This window comes from Diabrotica virgifera, chromosome 4 (assembly GCF_917563875.1).
Source record: "Diabrotica virgifera virgifera chromosome 4, PGI_DIABVI_V3a".
Taxonomy (NCBI): Eukaryota; Metazoa; Arthropoda; class Insecta; order Coleoptera; family Chrysomelidae; genus Diabrotica; species Diabrotica virgifera.
The window spans coordinates 53,779,546-53,806,912 of record NC_065446.1 but is presented as its reverse complement, the minus strand read 5'-3'; the positions used below and the strand labels follow the sequence as shown (position 1 = coordinate 53,806,912).

The following is a 27,367-nucleotide window of genomic DNA, read 5'->3' as shown; positions in this document are numbered from 1 at the left end:
AGGCGCCCATATCCATGGACAGGGGGGCCGTGGCCCCTCTGGCGTTTTGGGTGTTTTAAACTATATATTGTCATCCAAAATATACAAAATGTAATGTGCAACATCTTCACGTCTGGCCCTGCCTTAAAAAGTTTTATATAGGCGGCCATGACTGCCACTGCTCGTATGTCATCTGCCCATCTTTTTTGAGGTCTTTTCATGCTTCTGGTCATCCTCCTTGGTCTCCATTCCAGTATTCTCCGTCTCCACCATCATCATATCTGAATATGTGGCCGGCCTAGCGCCATTTCATTTCTTCCACGATACTTCATTCTACGTCTTATATCGATGTTTCTGATCTTGTTTTTGTCTTTTTTATTTAAAAGAATAAGTAAAGATTCTTCTTCTTTCTCTAAACATTTCATTTTCTTATTTGTTATTCTTCCTTGCTTCATTCTCTTTTTGAAGCAAGCTTATATATAGGTATGGTCTGTATACAAGAGGCATCCCCGCTGTACTGCTTTTTAATATTCAGGGGGTGTGATTCCAAACCGTTTACTAAAACTACTGATGTTTGGTTCCAGTCATCAACATCATCATTAACAACCCGTACACGTCCACTGCTGGACATAGGTCTCTCTCAGCTCTTTTCATCAGTCTCTGTTTTGTGCGGCTTGCATCCAGTTACCGATATCATGCTTCAGATCGTCGTCTCATCTGGTTGGTGGGCATCCTCTGCTCCGTAGTGCTTCTTCTCGTGGCTCGATTCCAATACAAATTTGCAGTTATGCGAACGTATCTGCAATCTAAGCTATCTTTTAGAATCTTGACCAATATAGAGTATTCAACACAATCAAATGCCTTTTGGAAGTTAACAAAACAACGGTAGATATCTACATATATTGATATATGGCGACGTCTTTCACCAAATCTGCTTTAATATGGAATAATAATTGTATCGCATTTGATATCCGTATTTGAGTCCGTTGACGAATGTTTTTTAACCAAGAAACTTAATTTCTTCCCATACTTATACGGCCTTCTATTTTATCTTTAAGGGTCAGTTTGTTGTAGTATTCTATATCGATTTCTCCTCACCAGATAAGACATTTTCAGGTGTTTAACAGTCTTTGCCATTTTCTTGTTGACACCTCTCTCTGTCTTTAGCGCTATCCGTCTATGAATCTACATCTCCAATGCTTCAATTCTGTTCATGCTTGATACCTTCTAGTGTCCACACTTCAGCACCACACAAAATTACCTACAGATAAAATATAACACTTAACCGTTTTTTAGAGTTTATTTTAATGCCCATTTCCTTGTCTAAACACCCAATTTTGCAATGGGGTAGAATAAAAAGAGAAACATCATAATATTTAAAAAAGTTGTCTGTTCAGTGTTTTCTTATTTTAATATCATAATCCCTTACTCAATATTTATTATAATACAAATGTAAACTGTTTTAAATAAAAATATTAAGGTTCTTATTTATGTCAAAATTTGCTAATATTAATATTATGATAAATTATCTTTTGCTACTTATATTTTTCAAGGACGATTAGTTGTATTCCTGAAAACTGTTATATAATTCTGTTATTTTTCAATATACCTAATATATTTTATTGAGTCACGATTATTACTAGTTAATGATGAATTGATTATATAACGTTACTATATTGCTATTTCTTTTAAATATTCAGGCAACATTTATTAATCTATTCTGTCTTTTATTGAACTTTTATGTGAATATCATAGCATAGATTATAGATCATAATATATTTATCCACCCTTGATAAGTAGCCTTGTTATAACACTATATAGCCGACCTATATTGCTCGTTAACCACTTTGTATTTAACTTTGAGTAATGGTAGGGGAGCAAGGTAGGCTAAATGTGCAGTCACTCGAGCGTTATGGGGACCTATTGGGTTGTGATTATTAGGTCCTAAAACCAAAAAAAGTTACGTACAATTTTCCATTTTAATGGGGACTTCCCGTTTTTTAATTTAATTTTCCATTTCCAACAATCGTTTTTCCGATTATACCGCCATCTATCCATAATTCGAAAAAATGTCTCGAATAAAAGTTGCTTATTTTTACGTAAAGAATCCAAATCTGCGATAAAAATTTGGGGGTCCCATTTAAGATTTTAAAGTAACCCCCACCCCACCTCCGTGGGGGGTCGTGTTTGGTTTCGATCTGATGTTCATTTCGCGATATATCGCGGCGTTTGTATTTAAAATTTTAAATTTACCCCCACCCCTCTCCGTAGGGGGTCATGTTTAGTACCATTCGATAGATTTTTGAAAAATATTGAAGGCGTATTTTTTAGTTTTTCGATCTGACGTTCATTTTGCGAAATAGTCGCTTTTTTTGTGAAACTTTTTGACCCGTCCATTTCCTTACACCACGCTCAAATCGTCAGATTTTTGAAATATACCCTCTTTTGCATGTACTTAACTTACCTTATCTTAGTCTGACAATTTTGAGTTTTTTAAGGATAGATATTTTTTTCGGTTCCCCCTTAACGAACTTCCCTGTGTTAAGGCCAATATATGGTAGAGATAAATCGGCAGTGTATCAGGTTTCTCCCCATAACATAATCTGACTCGCTCGAGTAACTGCAAAAATCCCCGCTTGGGCTCCCCTACCATAATGCTCTTAACTATGACAGTCCTTTATGTCTGGTTATATACAATGTGTATCGGACAGGGCCTTGATCCTGCGTACCAAAAAAAGTTTATTAATAGCAAGCTGAAAATTTGTTGATAGCTTAACGGTGTCTAGTCGGACAAACTTTGATGTATGGGAACACTGGAATAGGGGAAGTTTTAATTGTGGAATAGGTTACAGGTTTCAAACGTCAGACTACGAAAACGTCACATGTATTTTGTTGGACAAAACTTCCAGTTGATTTGTTAACCTTTCATTAAACTCTAACGCAAAAATCAGACTGCTATTATCACTAACATAATTCCTATCATTTGACATGTTCTACGTGTCGGACTTATTAAAATGCCCAACATATTTGTTGGACAAACATTTTTTCATATATTATATAAAGTTTGCCATTGAATAAACTTATAAACAACCTGCTAGTTTTCACAATCATAAACTTGGCAGAATGATTAGTTCCACAATTAAAATCACGTTCCACAATTAAAACTTCCCCTGTTCCAGTATTCTCATACATCAAAATTTGTCCGACTAGACACCGTTATTCTATTAACAAATTTTCAGCTTGCTATTAATAAACTTTTTTTTGGTACACGGTATCCAGGCCTAGACACGTCAACTAGAATTTTTACGTCGCTTCCTTAATTGTATTTCTCCATAGACTCTATGTTGGGTTCCATCAATTCCTTTTGCTGGCATGTCTTGCTAAGCCTCAACATTCACCTCCTTCCTCGGTCTTTTTTGGTCTTCATCTCCTACTTCTTCCAGGAGCTCGCAGTAGTATCTGCGAGATGTCACTATTCCATTCTTTAATGGGTCGTCCTCTTCTGTTCTTCCCTATTGGTTTTATTTCCCACACTCTCTTCACTTGTCTGTTATTGTCCATCCTGGTTAGATGTCCGAACCATGCCAATTGTTTCTCCTTAATTCAGTGGAGTATAGGTTTGATTTTGAGTCTTTTTTTTATTTCCTCATTTCTTATTCTATCTGTTTTTCTTACTCCAATCGATATTCTGAGGTATTTCATCTCTGCTGTCTGAATTCTGCTCTGCTGTCTTTTGTTTAAGATCCAGTTTTCTGCTCCTTATGTCACTGTAGGTCTATATATTGTTTTGTATATTGTCATCATGGTCTTTGTTGATATTTCTTTATTATTAAGGAATCCTTTATTTAGTGCTTGGAATAGTTTTCCTGTGTTTTCCATTCTGTTGATAAGATCGTCCTCGATGTCTCCTTTGTTGTTGATTACTGTTCCCAAGTATTTGTATGTATTATTTTTTGTTGATCTCTCATTACTTCTATTTTGGAAGGAAAATCAAATTTTGATCTTCCGTCCCTTGTTTCCTTGTTGTTTTCATTATCTTTGTTTTTTCTTTGTTTACATTTAGGTTGTATTTGCTTGCTTCTATGTTCCATTTCTCTAAGTGGTATGTCAGTTTTTCTGCTGTTTTCGCAATTAATGCTATGTCGTCTGCAAATATACATACGCATTTCAGCGTTTAACACTTCTTGCATTCTGTTCCATGGTTCCAACTGATGCAATATTTTTTGGAAGTTTTCTTACATTCTTTCACGATCTCATCTATTACATTTTTGAATAACGCTGGGCTGAGACTTCCGCCTTGTCTAATTCCTTGAGTTGTTTCAAATGATTCTGACTGCATATTTAGCATTCTTATCGTATTTGTTGTTTTCTTGTATATCTTTCTTTTTGTTGTTTCTATCAGTTCACCTACTTGTTACTTCTTTAGTCTTTCCCATATATGTCGAATAATTTTTCCATGTCTATAAAGCTCAGATTTATTTCTCTGTTTTTAAGGCTTTTTCTATTACTTGTTGCATGGTGAATATACGGTCTTTTATGTTATGTCCTTTCCTGAATGTAATTAAAAGTATCTTATAATGAAGGCCAGAAAAAATAAATGAAATAAACTCATTAATGATATTTATTTATATTTTACTTTATACTGTAAAACACTGTAACTAACGATCAATAAATTTTATTTGATTTTCTTTTTTATTCTTTAAAGTAGCATTTATACCTAATATATTTTTCTTTTATACTCGTGAACCTACGAGGCCTCACCCTGTATTAGCCATATAAACTCATTAATGAGTTTCATTTAAATTCTGTTTTATATTCTAAAACACTGTAACTAACGATCAATAAATTTTATTTGATTTTCTATTTAATCATTAAAATAGCATTTATATCTTATATATTTTTATTTTATACTCGTGAACTTAAGAGGCCTCACCCTGTATCAACCTTGCCAAGCCTTCGAATATCTCAACACGTAGCATTTGTGAGTCTTTCCCCAACAATTCAGTCGAGATCCGTATAATAAAGCACAAAAGAAAAAGGTCAAACCTATCTTGAAATTACAACACATGGAGTATTTCATTTTATAATTGAATTTAAAACAAATGACATTATAAAAATGTCTGGTGAAGACACTAGGTACAAATGAATGTATGTTGGAGATATAGGACCTTGTGATCAAATAGTATCTATTAGAAGTGTAGTATGACAAAAAATAGCCTTGATTCAATTACTGAGAAATATTTACTGTTATTAGAAGGCGTTTCCCAGTAGAATGTTAAAAAATTTGTCATAAATCATTCAACTATGTTATACTGTCTTATTTTGATTTAATAATTTGAGTAAGTCCAATTTTATGATTGATAAGTAAAAAAAGATTGTAGGTAATATATTGCATATATATGCAAACTAGTATTTTATTTTTGTAAAGAAGTGAAAATATGTATATATTGTATATATTCAAGGGTATTGCTCTTGTCACTGTTTTCTCTCATTCAATTTTGTCTTCTGTGTTAATTCTCTATTTTCTATCGATGTTCTTCATCTTATTTTATTATTTTTTATTTTGTCCATCCTTTGTAGTACTCAACAGCATCTTCGAAAATATTTTAGTTTTGTTGCAGCTATCTTCAACTATCAGAATGAAACTATGTAGACCTGGATCCCGCGTACCAAAAAAAGAGTTTATTAATAGCAAGCTGAAAATTTGTTAATAGCTTAACGGTGTCCAATCGGACAAACTTTGATGTACGGAAACACTGGAACAGGGGAAGTTTTAATTGTGGAACAGTTTAAAAATTTGTAACGCCAGATTACAAAAACGTCCCATGTATTTTGTCGGACAGAACGTCCCGTTGATTTGTTACCCTTTCATTAAATTATCATGCAAAAATCAGACTGCTATTACTAACCAACACGAATCCTGCCATTTGACATATTCTTCGTGTTCCACTCATTAAAATGCCCAGTTGGTGATAAACACCATTCTGATTTTTGCATGAAAGTTTAATTAAATCGTAACAAATCAACTGGAAGTTCTGTTCGACAAAATACATGGAACGTTGTCGTGGTCTAACGTTCCAAATTTTTAACCTGTTTCACAATTACAACTTCCCCTGTTCCAGTGTTTCCATACCTACATCAAAGTTTGTCCGACTAGACACCGTTAACTATTATCAAATTTTCAGCTTGCTATTTTTGGTATTCTGGATCCAGGTCTAATGTATTTAAATCGCACCTAGTCATATCTCAAAAGGAAAATCTTTGACCAGTGTGTATTATCTGTACTCACTTATTGGTCTCACCTACTACTCACTTATACAAGATTCGATTGACTCATAGGGTTATGGTGCAACATTTTGCGCAATTCTTCCAATTACATCTTCCACCTCCGTTTTGCTTCGCACATATTCATTTTGTATATGTTCTCTCAGAGAAAAGCGTAACAGCTCATTCGATTGCTCTATGTGTTGTTCCTACTCTATTGGCTAATATCTATGTAAGTGTGACGGTCTTCATTCCATAGGTCGTAACTGGTAGAAGACAACTCTTAAATATCCTTTTCTTTAGATTTATTGGTATCTTTTTGTTTTTCAACACAACACTAAGTCTTCCTACTGTTGCCCAAGTCAATCAGATTCTTCTAGTTACATCTGACGTTTGATTCTGTTTGTATAGTTTGATCGTGTGACCTAGGTATATATACTCTCCGACACTTTTGATTTCACTTACATCAAAGTTTATTGTATTCTTTTGATTTGTCATCACTTTTGTTTATATTATATTCATATTATTATCCATATTAATTATGTTCATGTTTAAACCAATTTTCGCAGATTCTTGTTTAAGCTCAATTAGCATGTAAAATAATTCCTCTGTATTTTTTCTTAGGAGTGCTGTATCATTGACAAATCTTAGAGACTTCTGCCATCGATTTTAATTGAGCGTTCTTCCGAATTGAACTTTTTAAACAGGATGCAGCTCTTCTAACGCATGGGTATTGGTTACATAGTAGAGACAGCTACAGTGTCCCCCTGTCTAACTTCGTCTTTCCGTTCTGTTTTTCCTTGTTGGTAGATCTTCTGTAACGTTTATTAGCATAGCTGCATTGTCGTATATTTATTTTAGGAGTACCCTATATCTGGAATCAATCCTTGCGTTAATCATTCCTTTCATCTTTTATACACTTTTTGTATCAACTTCTCGGATAAAAAGATATATTGGAGATTATTAGATACTAATTAACACGGTCAAGTAATAAATTTTCTAAATCGATGGATTTTTTAAAATGACAATACCCTTTGGCTTTTGTGCTCAATCTTATAATACCACTTTATTACGCACCCATAAATATCTTTTAACCTTTTATACATGATTAATAAGTCTAACTGTAAATGTTAATGTTGGTAGGATACTAACTCACTTCCTTTTAATTTAAAAAAGATTCAGTTATTTATAACAGTCTGTGAATAAATATATACGACGTTTATTGTTAATTAAAAATTAGTGTCATAGTAAATGTAAATTTTATAATTACGTAATTACTACTACTACTCATATTTTAATAATTGAGGGTATTAGGCCTGGATCCCGCATACCAAAAAAAGTTTATTAATAGGAAGCTGACAATTTGTTAATAGCTTAACGGTGTTTAGTCGGACAAAATTTGATGTACAAACTTTAATTGTGGAACATGCCATCTTGACAAGTTTATGATTGTGAAAACTTGCAATGTGTTTTTAGGTTTATTGAATAGCAAACTTTATAATTTATAGCAATAATATAATAATATAATATATAAACTTTTTTACAATATATGAAAAAATGTTTATCCGACACGTAAAACATGACAAATGACAGGAATTATATTGGTGATAAATAGCAGTCTGATTTTTGCATGACAGTTTAATGAAAGGTTAACAAATTAATTGGGAGTTCTGTCCGACAAAATACATGGAACGTTTTCGTAGTCTGATGTTCGAAACCTGTAACCTGTTCCACAATTAAAGCTTCCCCTGTTCCAGTGTTCCCATACATCAAAGTTTGTCCGTCTAGACACCGTTAAGCTATTAAGAAAATTTTTAGCTGGCTATTAATAAACATTTTTTGGTACACGAGATACAGGCCTATATGGGTCCTAACAGTATACTACAGGGGGAAATAACTTATGGAATAAAAATATTTGCGCCCTTGTTTTAAAAAATTATCAAAAACGCTGAGACCCCTTAAACTTTATAGTGTATAAATCTGCGTTTTTAAACATAAAATTAAATGTACAGGGTTATTCACGTAAGCCTAGCATAGTCCATAAGCTTTATTTGGTTATAAACAAATAACGAAATTGTTTCATCAAAATTTAAACTAAACAGTAATAAAAACACATTAACAGTTTGGATATGGCATGGGTGCAAGCACCGATCTATCTGGAGTAAGTTGAGTCGATGCAACAGGCAGAACTGAATTCTATACCTACTGACTTCTTCTTTAATTCGGTTAATTCGGTCAAGTCGTTTCGGAGGAGTTCGATAAAAAATGCTGTGAGACAGGATTTTCTGAGATTGAATTAATTGTATGTAGTCTAGGCGCCAAGTAGAGGTCACCGTGTCATTTTCAATTCTGATGGACAAACTCAACGGTTTCTTATGGATTTTGGGCTGCTGATTACGAATTTCGAGGGGGATTTCGATCCGAGTGGTCAAAAAATTGTTATAAACAATTAATTGTTTATAAATTGTTTATAAGGCTCTGGCTCATAAACTAAAAGAGATAAAAAAAAATGTTTCAAGTAAAATTTGTTCCCTAATAAAAAACGAGGGAACAACCGTTTACTAAACTTAAATCCGACAATTAGAACTCAAGATATTGTAAAATTAGTGCACAATGCAAATTGCAAATTGCAAAATAAGTATTTTTTCGAAGCTTTACCGATCGTAACTCGGCTTCTACGCATGCAAATAAGCCTTATAAGGTGTGTCTTTTTAAAGCTTAATTAAGAGGCTTCCAAACAAAGTTCGTTAAATTATTTGATCTTCATTTGTTTTAAAGTTATACCCATTTGAAGTTATAATTTTCTTAAAAAAATTTTACAATAATTTGTTTATAAAGGTTTCAAGCAAACTTAAGCTATAAACATTTATACTTTAATTAACAATAATGATAAAACAACTCAAAAGGAACAATTTGAGTTTACGAAAATGTTCGTAAGTTTATTTTTGGCTAAGATGTCGATATTTTAATGGCACGCTATGAGGCGCAAGATTGGCTGACAGTCAAGTAAGTATGTATTCTTCGACGATTTATCGATCGTAACTCGGCTTCTACGCATGAAAATTAGCCAATATGTGATGTCCATATAAAAATGGATCGAGTTCTTTTGCAGCATCATCATTGCATATAAAACGAGTATTTATTATGTGGCGGCATACACACAATTGACGGGCCTTGATGATGCTGCAAAAGAACTAGATCCACTTTATATGGATATCATATAGATAATTAGACTCTGAAGCCTCAAAAAGTTTTAGTTTTACTGCCTACAAGAACAGACTTGTACCACCATGTAACTGTTAAAATTTCGCTAAGAACTTATGCAGATGTAAAAAAGCTGATATATCCTGTATATCTCTATGCAGATTTGCAGATGCATGAAAAAAAAATGTTTGTAAAAATAGTATTAATAAATATTATCAACTTACTTTTTAGTTGTAATTCTGAAATATTAGTTTTTAATGTTTTTTTCTCATTTAGTGCAAAAAATAGAAGACAATGTAAATAGAATGAAAGGTGATAAGTGGTACAGTATGATGATTTAATTATAGGAACTATATGATAAAATTTTATTAGGATCTTCAAAAATGAAAAATTAGGATAACGTATGTATACATAGAAATTAAAATTTGCATCGAGAAGTTAGCGCGCGAACCTTTACGCGGTGAGCCGATCTTGCGCCTCAGCGCGCGCCATTAAAATATCGATATTTTGGCCAAAAATAAACTTATGAACATTTTCGTAACCTCAAATTGTTCCTTTTGAGTTTTTCTATCATTATTGTTCATTAAAGTATAAATGTTTATAGCTCAAATTTGCTTGAAACCCTTATAAACAAATGAATGTACAATATTTTTAAGAAAATTGTAACTTCAAACGGGTATAACTTTAAAACAAATAAAGATCAAGTAATTTAACAAACTTTGTTTAGAAGCCTGTTCATTAGGCTTTACCACGAACTTTCTAAGACTTATTTGCATGCGTAGAAGCCGAGTTACGATCGATAAAGCTTCGAAAAATACTTATTTTGCAATTTGCCTTGTGCACTAATTTTACAATATCTTGAGTTCTAATTGCTAGATTTAAGTTTAGTAAACGGTTTTTTCTTCGTTTTTTATTAAGGAACAAATTTTATTTTAAACATTTTTTTTATCTCTTTTAGTTTGAGAGCCAGAGCCTTATAAACAATTTATAAACAATTAAATTGTTTTTGACCAAAAATCCACAAGGAAAAAAGTTTTCCTGTAGTTGGCTGTATACCATGTGATACAAAAACAATAAATGCTGTATAAAAGGTATATTTAAAAAAACCCTCAAAAGGGCCACATCAATTCACATAACTAGTTTTCGACTGGTTTACCAGTCATCATCAGTGCTTACGTGCAATGTACATGTTAGCCACCAAAATGCTATTTTACAAAAATATGTGGGTCAAAACCCATTTCAAGTAGTCCGTTAAGGAAACATAAGTATAAAAAGCTACCTTAAGCCTTGATGTTTAAAATATAATTTAATTTGCCCTAGGTAACATCTGAAACTTGGATGTGATTTGTTCACATGTTGGAAGTTTGACGGCAAGTACAAACTTTGACTTGCCGTCAAACTTCCAACATGTGAACAAGTCACATCCAAGTTTCAGATGTTACCTAGGGCAAATTAAATTATATTTTAAACATCAAGGCTTAAGGTAGCTTTTTATACTTATGTTTCCTTAACGGACTACTTGAAATGGGTTTTGACCCACATATTTTTGTAAAATAGCATTTTGGTGGCTAACATGTACATTGCACGTAAGCACTGATGATGACTGGTAAACCAGTCGAAAACTAGTTATGTGAATTGATGTGGCCCTTTTGAGGGTTTTTTTAAATATACCTTTTATACAGCATTTATTGTTTTTGTTTTTGACCACTCTGATCGAAATCCCCCCTCGAAATTCGTAATCAGCAGCCAAAAATCCATCAGAAACCGTTGAGTTTGTCCATCAGAATTGAATATGACACGGTGACCCCTCTGGCGCCTAGACTAATGTATGAACACGACTAGAAGCGTTGTTTTTCAATATAAAAAAATCGCTCTTAGAGTCCCAATAACACATAATGGTTGTGTAGTTTTGTGATACTGAACACATAGAAAAATAATTAATAAAAAATATTAAAGACGATAAATAAACAATCGATAATCTCAAAAAAAAACAGACGGATTGATCTAATTCATAAAACTGTCTAGTCTTGTACGTTAATTATATCATTGATCTCCTTATTCATTGACTTACCTCTTGACATAATGCCATAGGTATTAGGGATACACAATAAACAATATGAAGTTGATTATGCAATTGAAAACTGGTCTATTTGTCGGCGTTTGTATTGCTTAACCTATTGATTCTAGTCCACAGTGCATATTATACCTTATAGAAAAGTATCTACTATAGTAAGAGTTTTAGCGCCATACGTGTTTGGAATATAAACTAAAATATTGGGCGGCAAATTCAAAACGTATCTTTTGAATTTGCCGCCTACAAATTATTTTAAAAGCAAAATGGGCGATTTTGTAAATAAATCTCGAAACAGGTCGATTTTTATTTTTAAATTATGATTTTTTTGGCACATAAGTATATCAGACTAGTGGCGTCATCCATCTGGGCGTAATGACGTAATTAATGACTTTTTTAAATGAGAATAGGAATCACGTGATAGTTCATTTGAAAGGTAATTCAAGTGTATATCTAATAATATAGACACTAATCTAATTATCTATACAGGGTGTCCAAAAAAAATTTGTATTAAATTAATTAAGACAAAAAGAAGAATTTATATAATGTATTTAGTTAAAATACATTCTACTGCTACCAGAAAATAGAACAAAATGTTTATTTGATAAATAAATATTGTTTTTCGCTTAAATTCAATATTAAATCTGCCATGCACCTGCATCTTGGTAGTTTGAACATAATTTAATTTAAGTGAAAACAATGTCTATTTGGCAAATAAACATCATTTTCTGTTTGCTGGCACCAGTAAAATTTATTTTGTTATTAACATCAAATAGGGAGAGTATAATATACTCTCTCTATTTGATGTTATGATACACGACAAGTTATTTATATGTATTTATCTTTTTCATTACATTAAAACAACAAAATCAAAAATAAAACACAGATATTCTGACACTTATTTATTTCTATAATTTCCTTCGGTAAAATGTTAGTTTGTTGCAAACTTAGATACCTTTTAAAATACTCTTTTTTAAACGATCATTATTTATAAATAATACTGTGGAAACTCTATCACTTCCACAATCTTGCTCTTGATGATCTTTACTAGATATATATGTATTGCTCAAGAATAGAAAGTCCATGAAAATCTATAATATTAATATTAAGATATTATTAAAAAATTATTAAAATTATGAATGTACGATATTTTTTTAAAAAGTAATGGATCCCGCGTACAAAATCAAGTTGATCAATAGCAAGCTGAAAATTTGTTAATAGCTTGTGTCTAGTCGGACAAACTTTGATTCTCCTCTACTGGTTCGACTGGTTGATCTACTCGTTCGACATTGTTAACGTTTATGAGAAGATTCTAGTTATTTCTTTGAATTTTTGACATTTTTATAAATTTTGTCTTAAAGTTCATTGTTAGACTGGGATTTTTTGATATTCCGGTATTCTGGTCACCAGTCTATGAAGGTATTCAATATTTTCGGCGAAGAGGACAGTGTCATCTGCATATTTAATTTTGGTATTGGGCACTCCATTTATTCCAGGTGTTTCAACTTCATGAGTTATTTTCAGGATGTCTTCCGAGTAGGCATTTAAAAGAATTGGCGACAGTGCACATCCCTGTCTCACCCCACGTCTAATTTCAATTTCTTCTGACAGCTGTTCGTTAACACGTACTTTTGCTCGCTACTTATTTTACAAATTCGATATGATCCTGAGGTATACAACTTGAATATGAGCAATTAATTTTATAAAGAGAAAAAAATTACCGTTTCTTGGCCAGTCAAAATATCTTATATAAACAGCAAGATCTAACAGCATAGGTTAAGAAACCTGTTGTGAACTGTACTTTCTTTTTGACCTAGATTAACTTATTTACATCCAATACCGATATTATTTCGTTTTTATGATTTCTCATTAATATCTTTGTATTAAGTGAAATAAAGCTACTAAAACAATATGAGTAAAGATTTTAATTTTTTGCCATAGTTGGCACTAACCATAGTCAATAAAAATATACAATGAACACAAAAGAAATAGTGTTCCTAATACATCTACTAATCTTTAAACTGTTGAAAATTAGCGGTAATTGAAGGAAAATTATAATTATTGAATGTACAGTTAACAAATCTATAACAATCAGTTTATTTCCTCTTTTCCGGTCATGAAAAATTATTATCCTGTTCAATTTCTGTCAACATAAAAACACTTTTGAGATGGTCAGCCATGTTGAGTGTGGAGAAATAGCACTTTTTTGTCTATTACATGTCTCTGCGCTACCGATTCGTTAAGCCTAAGGCCAGGACCTCGATTTTTGACCCTTCGCTTCGTTATCGAACGTATTCGCTTCGTATCTGTTTAGTATACAGATAGCGAATGATCGATAACGGAGCGAAGGGTCAAAAATCGAGGTCCAGACACGCGATAATTTACGGCGCCGTAAGAGCAGTAAGAGCTGTAAAATGAAACGGCAGTAAGAGCTGTAAAAAGCCTGGCCAGATGGGAATGTAAAATACGGCACGTGTTGCAAGATGTAAATACAACGTTTTGCGAAAGCAAACGCCACACGAGCGATAATTTACGGTGCCGTAAGAGAAGTAAACCTGACGAGGCATTGTACGAACCAATTGGAGATGAAATAGGAGTTAGTCAACCAATGTACCAATGCCTCTTCAGATTTACTGCTCTTCCGACGGCGGCGCCGTAAATTATCACCAGGGTGGCCTTTCGCTTTGGACGTTGTTGTGGCGACATGAGCTGAAATTTGGACCAGGTCCATTCGTTTTCGACACGACGCCAAAGATGGGCCCGTTCGATGTAGCTGCGCGATATTTTACAGCTCAGTCTGGCCATCCACTACTCTCACCGTGGAACCCATTTTTACGCTTTATTGTACGGCTCTTACGGTGCCGTAGATTATCGCGTGTCTGTTTTTAGGATAAGGTAGCTATTAACGAAGATTTTCAGCTACCGTGCTTTTTTAATGATATCAAATCTTAAACTTATTCCGCAAGAATCGTTGCAGATGATCGTCTAAATAAAATCGCGTGTGTCTAAATGTTACAGAAAAAAATATTATATTTTCCCTCCGCTGCGCGTTGGGACGTAAATTTCACGCACTGAAATCTGCTATTTTTGACCCTTATGCAATAAATAACTATATTTTCTAATCTGACCATGTTGACAAGTACCTGTAACAATTTTATTGCAGCATTAAACTAAATCTGTTATATCATAATTTTAGCTTACGCTCAAGATGAAGATGATGACGATTCAGGGGAACCACAGATCGACCAGCTGTGTGAAAACAGGCCTGCTGATGAATATTTTAGGTTAAGCACTGATGGAGACTGCAGAGAAGTTGTAAGGTATAAATAAATTTAAAGAGGCTAGGTAGAGAGTTTTCAGTAGACTCTTCTTAATATGTTGGTTCCTCATACATGGGTACCTTATTATCCTTCTTGATATGTGCCTACCCAGCACGAATGTTCGCGATCATCATGGCAATCTTTACCTCATTTGTCATTTGCAGTAGCGGGGAAAAGCTGCACAGACGTTGTGTTGAATCAGGTTCTAAGGTTTTTTAACCAGGATGTTCTTCTTCCTAGACCGCGCTTTCCAAATATTATTCCTTGCAGGGCATCTTGTAGGAGGACATATCCAGATTCATTTCGCAATGTGTCCGAAGTATTGTATTTTCGGGATTTGATGGTGGTCAGTAGTACCTCTCGGTTTTTCTTCATTCCTTTGAGGATCTTGTCATTTGAGACTTGGTCAGTCCAATGCATTTTAAGTATTCTCCGTTATAGCCACATCGCAAGTGCTGCTAATCTTCTGGACACATCATCGTTTAAGTATCTTATTATTGTTGGTATTTTCTTATTTTTAACCTGTTCTTTCAATATCGGTAATCAAATATTACTGCATGCTACTAATTGTCTTGAATTCATAAGATAAAATTTGCTTCCTTAATTTTCAGACTTTGAGTGTCCGTTTGTTTCAAATATATTGATATATTTCCATTGAACTCCATTTATTGTCCCACGCATGTTTACATATCTATAGTTTATTTTTTAACCAGGAGAAGTAAACTAAAAAGACAGATTCACACCCAAGAAAGTCACTAGAATAATAACCAAATACATCTTTTTTTTTTGGTTGATCTAGTCGGCCCTCAACGGTATAGTCCAGAGAAATAAGATTTTTCTCGTGACACATCCCCCTCCAGGCCAAAATTAAATTTTTTGAGTAGTATGGACATCTATATTAATAACCTATATGTTTCCTGCAGCCGATTTTGATGATATACATAGTTATAAACAAATAAAGATCAAAAAACGGTAAATTTTTGCTTTTTTCGTCTATAACTAAAAAGTAAAGCATTCTAAACAAATTTGAGAATAAGAAACTCATAAATCGTATAAAAATCTTCAATATGGCGTTCGCTGAATATGTCTTTCCTTATTTGTTGCTTAGAAAATTGCAAAATAAATCATAAATTTTGAAATTTTATAAATGTTCATAACTTATATAAAAATTAAGTTAGAACCTTCTTATTACACGATATGCCGAGACTTCTTGTGCTTAAATTATATTTTAAATTTTAAAGCAATTGGTCAAATAGTTTAAAAGTTATTTAATTTGTTTATCCGAAATTCATTTTTTGTAACACTATAAGTCAGAAAATTATGAGGTTACAGTAACACTTCGGACAGTTTATGAAAGAAGAACATTTATACTATTAACTAAAGAAAAATGACAAAATGTAATTTTACACAGTGTAAAGTTATTTTGCAAAAACACGTTTTGATTTTTTGATTACTCATAGACAATTAGAATAACTTTTTAACCGTTACCCGTAGAAAAATTATTTTTTCATATTTAGAAAGACTGAATTTTTATAAATATTTAGAAAGAAAAACAATTGTCCTAGGACAATAAGGGATGAAGTTAGCCCCCTTTTTTTAATTCACATGTTCTTGCAAAATAATTTTGCAATATTTAGAATTATTTCTTTTTATTTTTTTTTTTTAATTAAATAAATAGTATAAATCTTTTTCTTTCATAATCTATCCCAGCTATTACTGTAAATTCGTCATTTTCTGACTTATAATGTGTTGCAAATAAAATTAATTTGGGATAAACAAATTAAATAACTTTTAAACTATTTGACCAATTGCTTTAAAATTTAGGGTATGATTTAAGCACCTGAAGTCTCAGCATTCCGTTTAATAAGAAGGTTAATTATAAGTTAATTTTTACATAAGTTATGAATATTTATAAAAACTCAAGATTTATTATTTATTTTGCAATTTTCTAAGCAACCAATAAGGATAGACATATTCAGCGAACGCCAAATTGAAGTTTTTAACTATTAAGCTTAACTTTTTGGTAATAGACGAAAAAAGTGAAAATTTACCGTTTTTTTGATCTTCATTTGTTTATAACTATATATATCATCATAATAGACTGCAGGAAACATATAGGTTATTAGTATAGATGGCCATACTACCCAAAAAATTTGGCTTCGGCCTGAAGGGGGTTGTGTCGCCAACAGGATATTTTTTTTTTCATTATTTCTCTGAACTAGTAATCCATAAATATTATATTAAATTAATACGTCGCTAAAGAGTTGCAAAAACAACTGCTTTTTATATAAAAGCAGACTAACTATCTAAAAATTAAATTAAAGGAATGAAACAGAGAACACAATAATCGCCGATATAACTTAATTAACCTATGAAATGTCACTAGTGTCAAAATTTAATAAATGTTATTAGTGTTAAAATTTTATAACAGTGGAGTAAACTTGCCTGCGGTTGGACTAATTACAAACAAGCAATACAACGCGGTAAATTTGAATCAGTCCTCTTGGTTAAAAAAAAACATAATATGTATGTAAACATAATAATATGTAAGTTTCCATTTTTGATGTACGATTTATGCTTGTTTATCCCAACATTTTTCTCTCTTCAATGGCGCTTCAGCCCAAACCGAGCATTGACGGCCTCTAAACTGTGCTTCCAACCTTGCCGCTCCCGCGACGACCGTCTCCAGATCTTGCGAGTCTGCCATCACTTCTACTCTTACCATTTCCGTGGCATTCCTTTTTGTCTTGCGCCATGCATTTTACTATCTAGTGCTCTTGTCTTCAATCTTTCTGTCTCCATTCTGACTACATGACCAGTACATTGAATTCGCTGAAGTTCAGCGAATTCTGTCATCTTTTTGAGCAGTTGGTAGAGTTCATGGTTGTACCTAGATACTTCGTCTTCGTTATTTGGTCGAAATATCTTACTTAGGACTTTTCGTTCAAAAACTTCTAGCTTTCTTTTTGTGTTTCCTGTCATGATCCATGTCTCGCATCCATGACATAGTATTGGGCTGATAATATTTTTGTAGACCTTGATTTTGGTACGTTTTTAGAGTGGAAAAATTTGGCGAGTGAAAAATAAGTTTCTCTTTACTAGTAAAATAAAGAAAATTATTTCCTTGCACTATTTTCAATTAAATATTTCTGGTTTTTCTGTTTTCATCAGTGTTTAATGCAACTCCCAAATACGTGAAACTTTCAACAGTTTCAATATCTTCTCTAATTTAACTGTGCGTCTCTTTCATCTAGCTCTAGCCTTTGTTAGCTTTTTGAATACATTTCTAGCCCAGTCTCTTTTGCAACTGTTTTTAGTTGCGAATATATTTCTGTCGCTTCTTCCGTTCTGCGAGACATAATTCTGATATCATCGTCATAGGCGACAATCTGTATTGATTTAGTTAGGAATGATTAGGTCTTCTTAGATTCAACTGTCTTATCATATAGATATTCAAGAGCCTACCCAACATCAATGTGGAGATACACAGGTCTTTTCTGTTGCCATTTAAATGCTAATGTAAATACTTCTTGGTGTGTGCTGTATGATTCAAATTTCCAGGAAGTTAGTTATCTTCCTTTTTCATCGTGGAATTATTTGAAGTCCACATTTTATTATATATGTACTAAATAGATTTAACTTAGAATTTAAATGGAACATGTAAATGTTAAAATCGGCAGCTCATTAATATCTAAGCTGATTTTTATCGATATATTTCCATATAAGCGGTGCTTCACCTTGGCATTTACTCGGTTTTAAGGAAATCGATTTTTAATTTTATCTTTCTCGTTATCGTAATCTGTTAATAAATAGGAAAATAGTTAGGTATGGAATGTTGTTTTATCGTTACAAACGTGTTATGATATTTAATTAACATTTCAATTAAATTCATACACATTATGTTCCGCTTTACCTTAATTATTACCGGTTCATCTGTCTATGTTTTCCAGATTTTTTTTAAATTCTTTTCTATTTTTTATTTTTATCTCTCCTTCGTTATCTGGTTATTGGTTAGTGCTAACCACTATATCAAACCTCTTAATTTTGGAACTTTTATAGCAGTAATAGGTGCCTTTCGTTTCTTCGCGTTTTTTTCTCATTATATTTGGTTTATTTTAGCATGAAACAACTGATAGTTTTTACTAGTTCATTAATTCATTAAAAAAATATTCACATTATATTCACATAAGTTTACACATCTTCACGTAGTTTCACCTACATATGTTTATATTCAAGATTATTTCAGTTTTCACTGCCTTCCCTAAAACAATATTTTCCGTCTATCTCTCGTTCCATAACCCATCTTACATTACCAGTTTTAATAGGTTTGTTCGTAGAACGATCAGCAACCGTTGCCAACCATCAGACGCATGCGCGTTCGTAGTTTACGAACTCAAACTGCTAACTGCGCAGCGCCAACTGTTAACTGCGCATGCGTCTGATGGTTGGCAACAGTTGCTGATCGTTTGGATCGTACTACGAACAAACCTAATGAATTCGTCTACTTCGTTTTTCCACCATCGTCTAGGCGGATAATTCTTCTACCTGTGAGGCTAAAATGTTTTTATTCATGGCAATATTTCTGGCCCTTTTTATTATGTCAGTGTTATTTAGCAATATTCTGTCTTAATTCTCACTTCCTATTATAGTTACTTGAAAATATCTTTGAAGTTATTCCACCTCTGTTGCCACTGTCTGCTGCTTTATTATTAAATTTTCTGCATTATATGTTATACTACTCTGCAATAACCTTTTATATATCTATATTTTTCTTTTCGTGCTTAGTTACCTATTTAAGGAGATGTAATTTAGTTGTTTTATCGCTGTATTTTTTTCTAGCATTTGTTTGATTGCATATATTACGTAAATCTCCTATCACTTCTTTTACTTTTATTCCAGCTTCCTGGAACATTCGTTGGATTCTTTTGTGAAGATTTTGTGAATGGTATCTTCAGTTTATGTATCTCCAAACCTAAATACTTTCTTGTTCTTGAACTCTTTTATAGTTATTCTGCGTATTCTGCGTATGTGCTTTAGGTATTTCTTATAGTAAGCCACCGATTATGTATACAGGGTGGGGCATTAGTGTGACAAAGTCCAATTACTCGTTTGTCGTAAGAGATACGAAAAAAAGTTATTTAGGTAAAAGTTGGGGCACAGATAGGACCACAATCTAAAATATTTCTAAATATACAGGGGTGTGCGTACTGACAGGGTGACACAAACTTGTTTTTTTTTAATGGAACACCCTGTATATTCTTACATTTTTGGATACTCGTCAATGTTTCCTTTTTTAAAAAGTATGGTCTTGTAATATTATACGAGGTAGTTTAAAAGATAATTACGTTTTTTTGTTAATTTCTTAGCAATATTTACACCCTGTAGAATTGTAGTGATTTGACATCAACTTTTTATTTTATAAGCGAAATGAAGTCCTTAGTGTCACCGAGGATCTGCATACTAGTAAAACCGTTCTTACAATCTAAGTATCTAGTCTGTTGAGACCGTTTTAGTATATTTTGAAAGTTTCTCTTCTTGGTTGTCGTTTATCAGGGAATTGCCGATGATAAATTTTTATTGCAAGTAGCTCATTTTTGTTATAGTCTCCTAACACAACGCCATTTTAATCAGTTAATATTAGTAATGGTATCAAATCAACTGAAACTATATAAATAGTATAATGTCAAATGTTTAAGCAAATTTTATGTCCTAGCCAACTAGGGAGAATTTTGTATGTTTGATTAATATTTTAAGCACCAACAACCTTAACCACGAATGTATTTGGATATTTCATCCGATATTAATAAATTAAGGATCAGGCTAGATTACTATGATTTTTTTTTTCGAAAAATTTTTTTTGATTGGATATTTTCACAGCCACCTAATAAAATTTCACCTAATTTTTATTGCAATTAATGTTTGGCTTAAAGAATCACGAAAAACTTACAAATTAAAGCACTTAGGTATAGGGAATACTTAAGAAATAAAAAAGTACCATAAAATATCATTTCATTGCAATACTTAAAGAAAACTCAGAAAATACTCATTCCGAGTTTCGACCCACCCTGTATACTAAAATTAAACACTTCGCTTTACTGTTAATGTTTAACAATAGTAGACTATATATCAAAAATCGTTTGAACATAAAATAGAAATTTTATGTAGAATCACTACAATTCTACAGAGTGTAAATATTGCTACGAAATTAACAACAAATCGTAATTATCTTTTAAACCACCTCGTTTAATATTCCAAAATCCTCTATTTTAAGAAATGAAACATTGAGGAGAGTCCAAAAATGTAAAAATATATAGGGTGTTCTATTTAAAAAAAACATAAGTATGTGTCCCTGTATATTTGAAAATATTTTTAAATTATGGTACTATGTGTGCCCCAACTTTTACTTGAATAACTTTTTTTCGTATCTCTTATGACAAACGAGTTATAACAATTACTAGTGACTTTGTCACACTAATGCCCCACCCTGTATATGATGTATTTCTACTTTAATTGTTTTCTTTTGAGTTTTATCTCATGGCTCCTAATATTGATTAAGATTCATAATTTCATATTCTTTCTAGGTTCATTTTCTCTACGTCTGCTTCCATCATTCACTATTTTGGATATTTGTTTCATTGTTAATCTCTTAGTTTTATTTCGTTAGTTCTTATAGGCTTCTTTGTGCTGAGTCATTTTTTTCTTTGGACGTTTTTCTTGTATTCTTAGATATTTTGTAATTGTAGCACTTACTATCTGCGTATTAGTTTCTTACCAGAGCTTCAAATAACCAGGGGCGTATTCTTACACAAATATCATCATCAACATCTACTCCATCCATATTCGGGTGTAAGCCTCTCTTAGGTGTGTCCATTCTTTTTTGTTCGATATTTTTTACATCCATTCAGCCATTCGCTTTATAGTCCAGGGCGCATCTGTTTTGAGATGGACGTTGAGAGGTAACTCAAATTTTTTTGCAGAAATTGCTTGAAAATATCTCAAATAATAATATTTGAGTTATCTTCCCACTCAAAATGGTCCGGAACATTGTTTAAATAATCAAAATGTCAAAATATGAAGGATAAATTCGATTTTTTTATTGGTTTTTGATTATAACTTTAAAACTATTCATTTCTGAGAAAAGCTGTGCTGACATAAAAGTTGCGTAATTAAATTTACAATAATATAGAATTGGTTGGAAATTTAAAAAAATAGTCAACCTTGTTGCAAAATAGCAATAATTGCGAAAAAAACCATACAAAAACAAGTATTCGGATTTTACATTTTTCAACCATTTATGCTAAACTGATAACCTTCATATTTTACACAGAAAAACTTTATGATATAGTAAAACAACACTGTAAATTTCATTAAGATCGGTTTAATAAGTTTTGCAAAAAAAAAATTTGCAATCCAGCTTTCGCAAAAAAAAATTCATTTTTTTAAATGTTGCAGGACTGAAAATAAAGCAGATAGCAAGTTGAATTTTTTTTGCTTATAGAAGTGAACTGTACCTTTTATTTGCAATTTGAAAAATTAAAATCGATTATTTACCACGGCGTCAGGAAATTTTTTAAATAAACATTAATTTTTGGTGCTACGCGCAGGACAGCGGTGTTCGATTCACACAAGTTGATTTCCACCAAAATTTCTTCAAATCTTTATCTAATATATTATTTTCTTGCTCTATATTTTGTTGTATTTTAATATTTTAATTCCACAAAAATCAAACTAATTTTATTATTGTTTGTGAAATATTGTTTAAAAAATTGCATATGTTTAAAAATAATAAACTTTTATTATCTAAGTTAAAATATATGAACAAAGAAAGTTTTTGCTAAAAAAAGTGTTATTTCAAAGGATAGAGTATTTGTTTTTATTTTGCAATAAACAAATTTATTTATTTATATCGAAATGTAATAAAAATTAAAATGTATCAATCATTATCAAAGGGCATTGGAATAGCCAATTAGAGCAAACTATCTGCTGTCCTAATAATTATTGTTTATTTAAAAAAATCCTGACGCCTTGATGGTTAATCGATTTTAATTTTACAAATTGCAAATGAAAGGTACTGTACACTTCTATACGTAAAAAAAAATTCAACTTGCTATCTGCTTTATTTTTAGTCCTGTAAAGGCTGTATGACACTATGCATTTTCTTGTATCATTTCTAATATCGTTTCTGATATCGTTTCTTGTATACATTTTCTTGTATCATTTCTTGTACGTACATTTGTGCCCTGTATGACACTATGCAAGTTCTTGTATCGAAAATTGTATGAAATTCGGCACGTGATTGGTCGATATTTTGTTTGTCACCCGTGTCACGTTATGGTACTGCATCTACAGCTGATTTTAAGGATTTTATAAAATTTATAAACTTTTAATTAACATTTTAATGTTAACCAGAATTTTACGTTGATTGTTTGAGGTTGATTATTTGTTTTTACTTTGTTTTGAATTTGTGCTAAAATATTTGCATTAGAATTATCTTCAATTTGATCCAAATTAGGAGCTATTGTATTTTGTAAAAATTATGCACCATGAAACCTAAATTTATAGTTTGGACTTTACTAGGAGCTAAATATATGGTTATTAGTAGAACAGTAGTCCATACCAAACGGTATATTAAGTATAAATATAAGATTTATGAATAATACCTACAAAAACACAAATAAACTCATCAATACATGATCCCATTTTCATTTCAGCCGCCATTATGAGTAAGTAATTATGACATTTTAGATGTTTTACCAGCAGGTTTTACGTTTTTGCTCTTTGCGCAGAAATTGGCGCAGTTCTTGTACAAGAATCTGTGTCTGACTCAAATTCTTGTATCGTTTCTGATATCGTTTCTTGTATCTGTGTATGACACTATGCATTTTTTTGACATATCAGAAACGATATTAGAAATGATACCAGAAAATGTATAGTGTCATACAGCCTTAACATTTTGAAAAAATGAATTTTTTTTGCGAAAGCTGGATTGCAAAATTTATTTTGCATAATCTATAAAACTGATCTCAATGAAATTTACAGTATTCTTTTATTCTTTTACTGTATCATAAAGTTTTTCTGGGTGACACATGAAGGTCGTAAGTGTAGCATAAATGGTTGAAAAACGTAAAATGCGAATACTTATTTTTGTATGGTTTTTTCGCAATTATTGCTATTTTGCAACAAGGGTGACTACTTTTTAAATTTTTAACCAATTCTTTGTTATATGAAATTTAATTACGCAACTTTTATGTCAGTACAACTTTTCTCGGAAATGAATACTTTTAAAGTTATAATAAAAAAACGAAAAAAAAATCAAATTTTTCCTTTATTTTTTGACATTTTGATTATTTAAACAATGTTCCTGACCTTTTTGAGAGGGAGGATATTTCAAATATTATTATTTGAATTATTTTCAAGCAATTTCTGCAAAAAAATTTAAGTCACCTCTCAACGTCCAAATGTACTAATATTTTTACAGATGCGCCCTGGTCTATGATGTCATTAGTCCATTTGGTTTGAGGTCTGCTTCTACTTCTCTTATTTGCTCTTAGTCATCATTCCATAATTTGCTTCGTCCAATGGCTCTATTATTCTTCTTATGTGTTCTGGTCAGTTCCGCTTTAATATGGCACTCTTTTGAATTACATTTGCTACTTTTGATCGTCTCCTTATTTCTTAATTGAATATGCGATCGTTGAGCTTAATATTGAGCAATCTCCATTGCATAGCTCTCTGAGTCACTTTGTGGACTATGCTGTCGTTAAAAGCCCACGTAAAGTTACTAAATCCTAACAGCATAATCCCATCTTGGTGATTCTATTGGTATTTGCACCCTATAGTTCACTCTGACTAGAAAGGCAATCGTCATCACATATGTTACCCTTGACCATTTTTCACCTGTGCCCTTTAACTCTGGGCAGAGAAAGTCAAACTGATTTTATCACTTGAGTCAGTCAAATCCTGTTTTTCGGAGGTGTTGCTTCTGTATGCCTTTTAGTCTAAGATCCGAATAGGAGGTCAAAATGTACCCATCTGCTTGCCGGATGAAACATTTTTTTTTATTAAATTTCATACATAGACAAATACGACCAGCATGGATTGCCCATCAAAATCGTGTCATAGCTATCCTTAAGGGGGGCCGAAGGGGTTTAAATAAATATTCCAAACACATTTTTTTTAAAGTATGGTAGAATTATTTTATTTTTAAATTAAATAGGCATATTCAGTACAATTCATAAATTACTCAAGAACAAAATCAAGGAAAAATACTAAAAAATAAGCCAGGTGGCAAATTTTTAAATGACACCTCAAAATATAATGAATTTTTAGGTGGACATCAGAACTCATCATTGGATCATGGTAAACAAAAAATTCAAAAAGATTTTATTAGCTCGAGGTAACTCTGTCGAATTTATTTAGTTTTATCTAATTTTGACTTTTTGATACCACTCAGAAGTCAAAACAACGAATTTTTTTTGTAAAAAAGGGATGGAAATCAACATATTTTTTATTGCTAAACAAAAAAAAAGTATACAACTAAACATACCTCGACAACTTTACCTCAAGAAATGTCTAAAGGAAATATATACAAAATTCCAGGTGGGTCAGTCAAGTAGCTTTTGAGTTACAATGTCTACAGCCTTTGAAAAAGGGAGTTTTGAGAAAAAAGCGTTTAAAGTATTGTCAACTTTTATTTTGAACTTCCTTTTGTCTTTTAAATCGTAAAATGATGCACACCGGAATATCTTTTTGAATCGCAAAGTAATTTATAGAAGAAAATAAAAACAGCTGTTGACCGTTGTTCACTACGTTCAAGCGTGCGACAGCGAACCTAAATGCAAATCAAGTCGAAGGTAGGGCTATTTAACACTATCTCCCTACATTCCTACCTTCGACTCGTTTTATAGCAAGTTCGTGCCAACGCGCTTGATCGTTGAGAGAAACGGTCAACAGCTGTTCTTATTTTCTTTTGTAAATTACTCCGCGATTTAAAAACATATTTCGGTGTGCATCACTTTACCATTTGACAGACAAAAAGCAAATTGAAAATAAAAGTTGACAATACTTTAAACGCGTTTTTCTCAAAACTGCTTTTTTCGGGCTGTAGACATTGTAACTAAAAAACTGCTTGACCAACTCACCTGGAATTTTGTATGTATTTTCTTTAAACATTTCTTGATCTAACGCTGTCGGGATGCTTATGTTTTATGCCTATTTTTTGTTGCACAATAATAAATATGTTGATTTTCACCCTTTTTGCAAAAAAAAATATGTGTTTAGACTTCTGAGTGATATCAAAAAGTCAAAATTAGACAAAACTAAAAAAAAATGCCAGCATTACCTCGAGAAACTTATGAGCTAATAAAATCTTTTTGAATTTTTTATTTGCCATGATTCAATGATGAGTTCTGATGTCCACCGCAAAATTCATTATATTTTGAGGTGTTTTTTTTTTAATTTGCCACCGTTGGCTTATTTTTTAATATTTTTCTTTGCATTTTTTCTTGAATAATCTATGAATTATACTGAATATGCCTATTTAATTTAAAAGTTAAATAATTCGACCATACTTTAAAAAAAATGTGTTTGGAATATTGATTTCGACCCCTTCGGCCCCCCTTAAGGCTAGCTATGACACGATTTTGATAGGCAATCCATGCTAGAAATATTTGTCTATTTATGAAATTTAATAAAAAAATGTTTCATCCGGCAAGCAGATGGGTACATTTTGACCTCCTATTCGGATCCCGTACTATTTGTTCCAGTCTTGGAAGCGGTCATATTGATTGTAGAGTTACACAATTCAACCATCTGCCAAAATAGGCCCAGATTATTAAAACCTTCTTGGATAAACCAATACAATTCTTAAATCTCGCCGATATAAAACAAAAAAGGTTCTTAGTTCTTGATATGTTTGGATAAAATAAATGGCAAAATTATAAGTAAACTAAAATAAGCCTAGACAGTTGCCTCTCGATTCAATTAGATTCTCTTACCATCCTCTTACACGTGTTTCTAGGTCTATCTGTCATCAGAGAAGATCGTTAAAAGGATTTTTCTTCTTCTTCTTTAAGAACCGTGCCCAAATTTTAGGCTAGCTAGTGCTAGCTTTCATGACAATTTTCCGACATCGTTCTAGATCTTGTGCAACTTATAATAATTCATCTGCTGAGAAACCAGTCCATTAACGAAGGTTTCGGAGCCGCCATGAATATTGCTTTCTACCAATTTCTCTTTTTTCGTAGAGTCTTTCCGTTGAGTATTAATTGCAGTATCCTATATCTGATGCTGTCATTATATGCCCCATACTGCCCCTCATTAAGAAGGTTGAACTGAATCAAAACACACCGATTGGCTGGTAAAGTACCCCGCATAAATCTTATGGAAATTAGGTCCCAGTGGATTTCGTTCATACTTTGGGAGAGTACTCTTCGAAGCATCCTGATAAAAATTTCTCATTGGCACAACTCAATCGTATGAAGGATTTTCAAGATATAGAGGCACAAATTCGGAAAATATAAGACTTACT

At 32.2% G+C, this 27,367-nt stretch overlaps 1 protein-coding gene across 6 annotated transcripts in view; it reads left to right on the top strand.

Moving 5' to 3' along the window:
* The window catches only part of LOC114339251 (chitin deacetylase 1), a 120,421-nt gene that overhangs the window by 3,059 nt on the left and 89,995 nt on the right, over nt 1–27,367 (top strand). For all 6 annotated transcript variants that reach the window (XM_050649129.1, XM_050649130.1, XM_050649127.1 and 3 more), the window contains exon 2: nt 14,715–14,838. In XM_050649129.1, the coding sequence (XP_050505086.1) occupies nt 14,715–14,838 (124 nt within the window). The remainder of the gene's footprint in view (nt 1–14,714; nt 14,839–27,367) is intronic.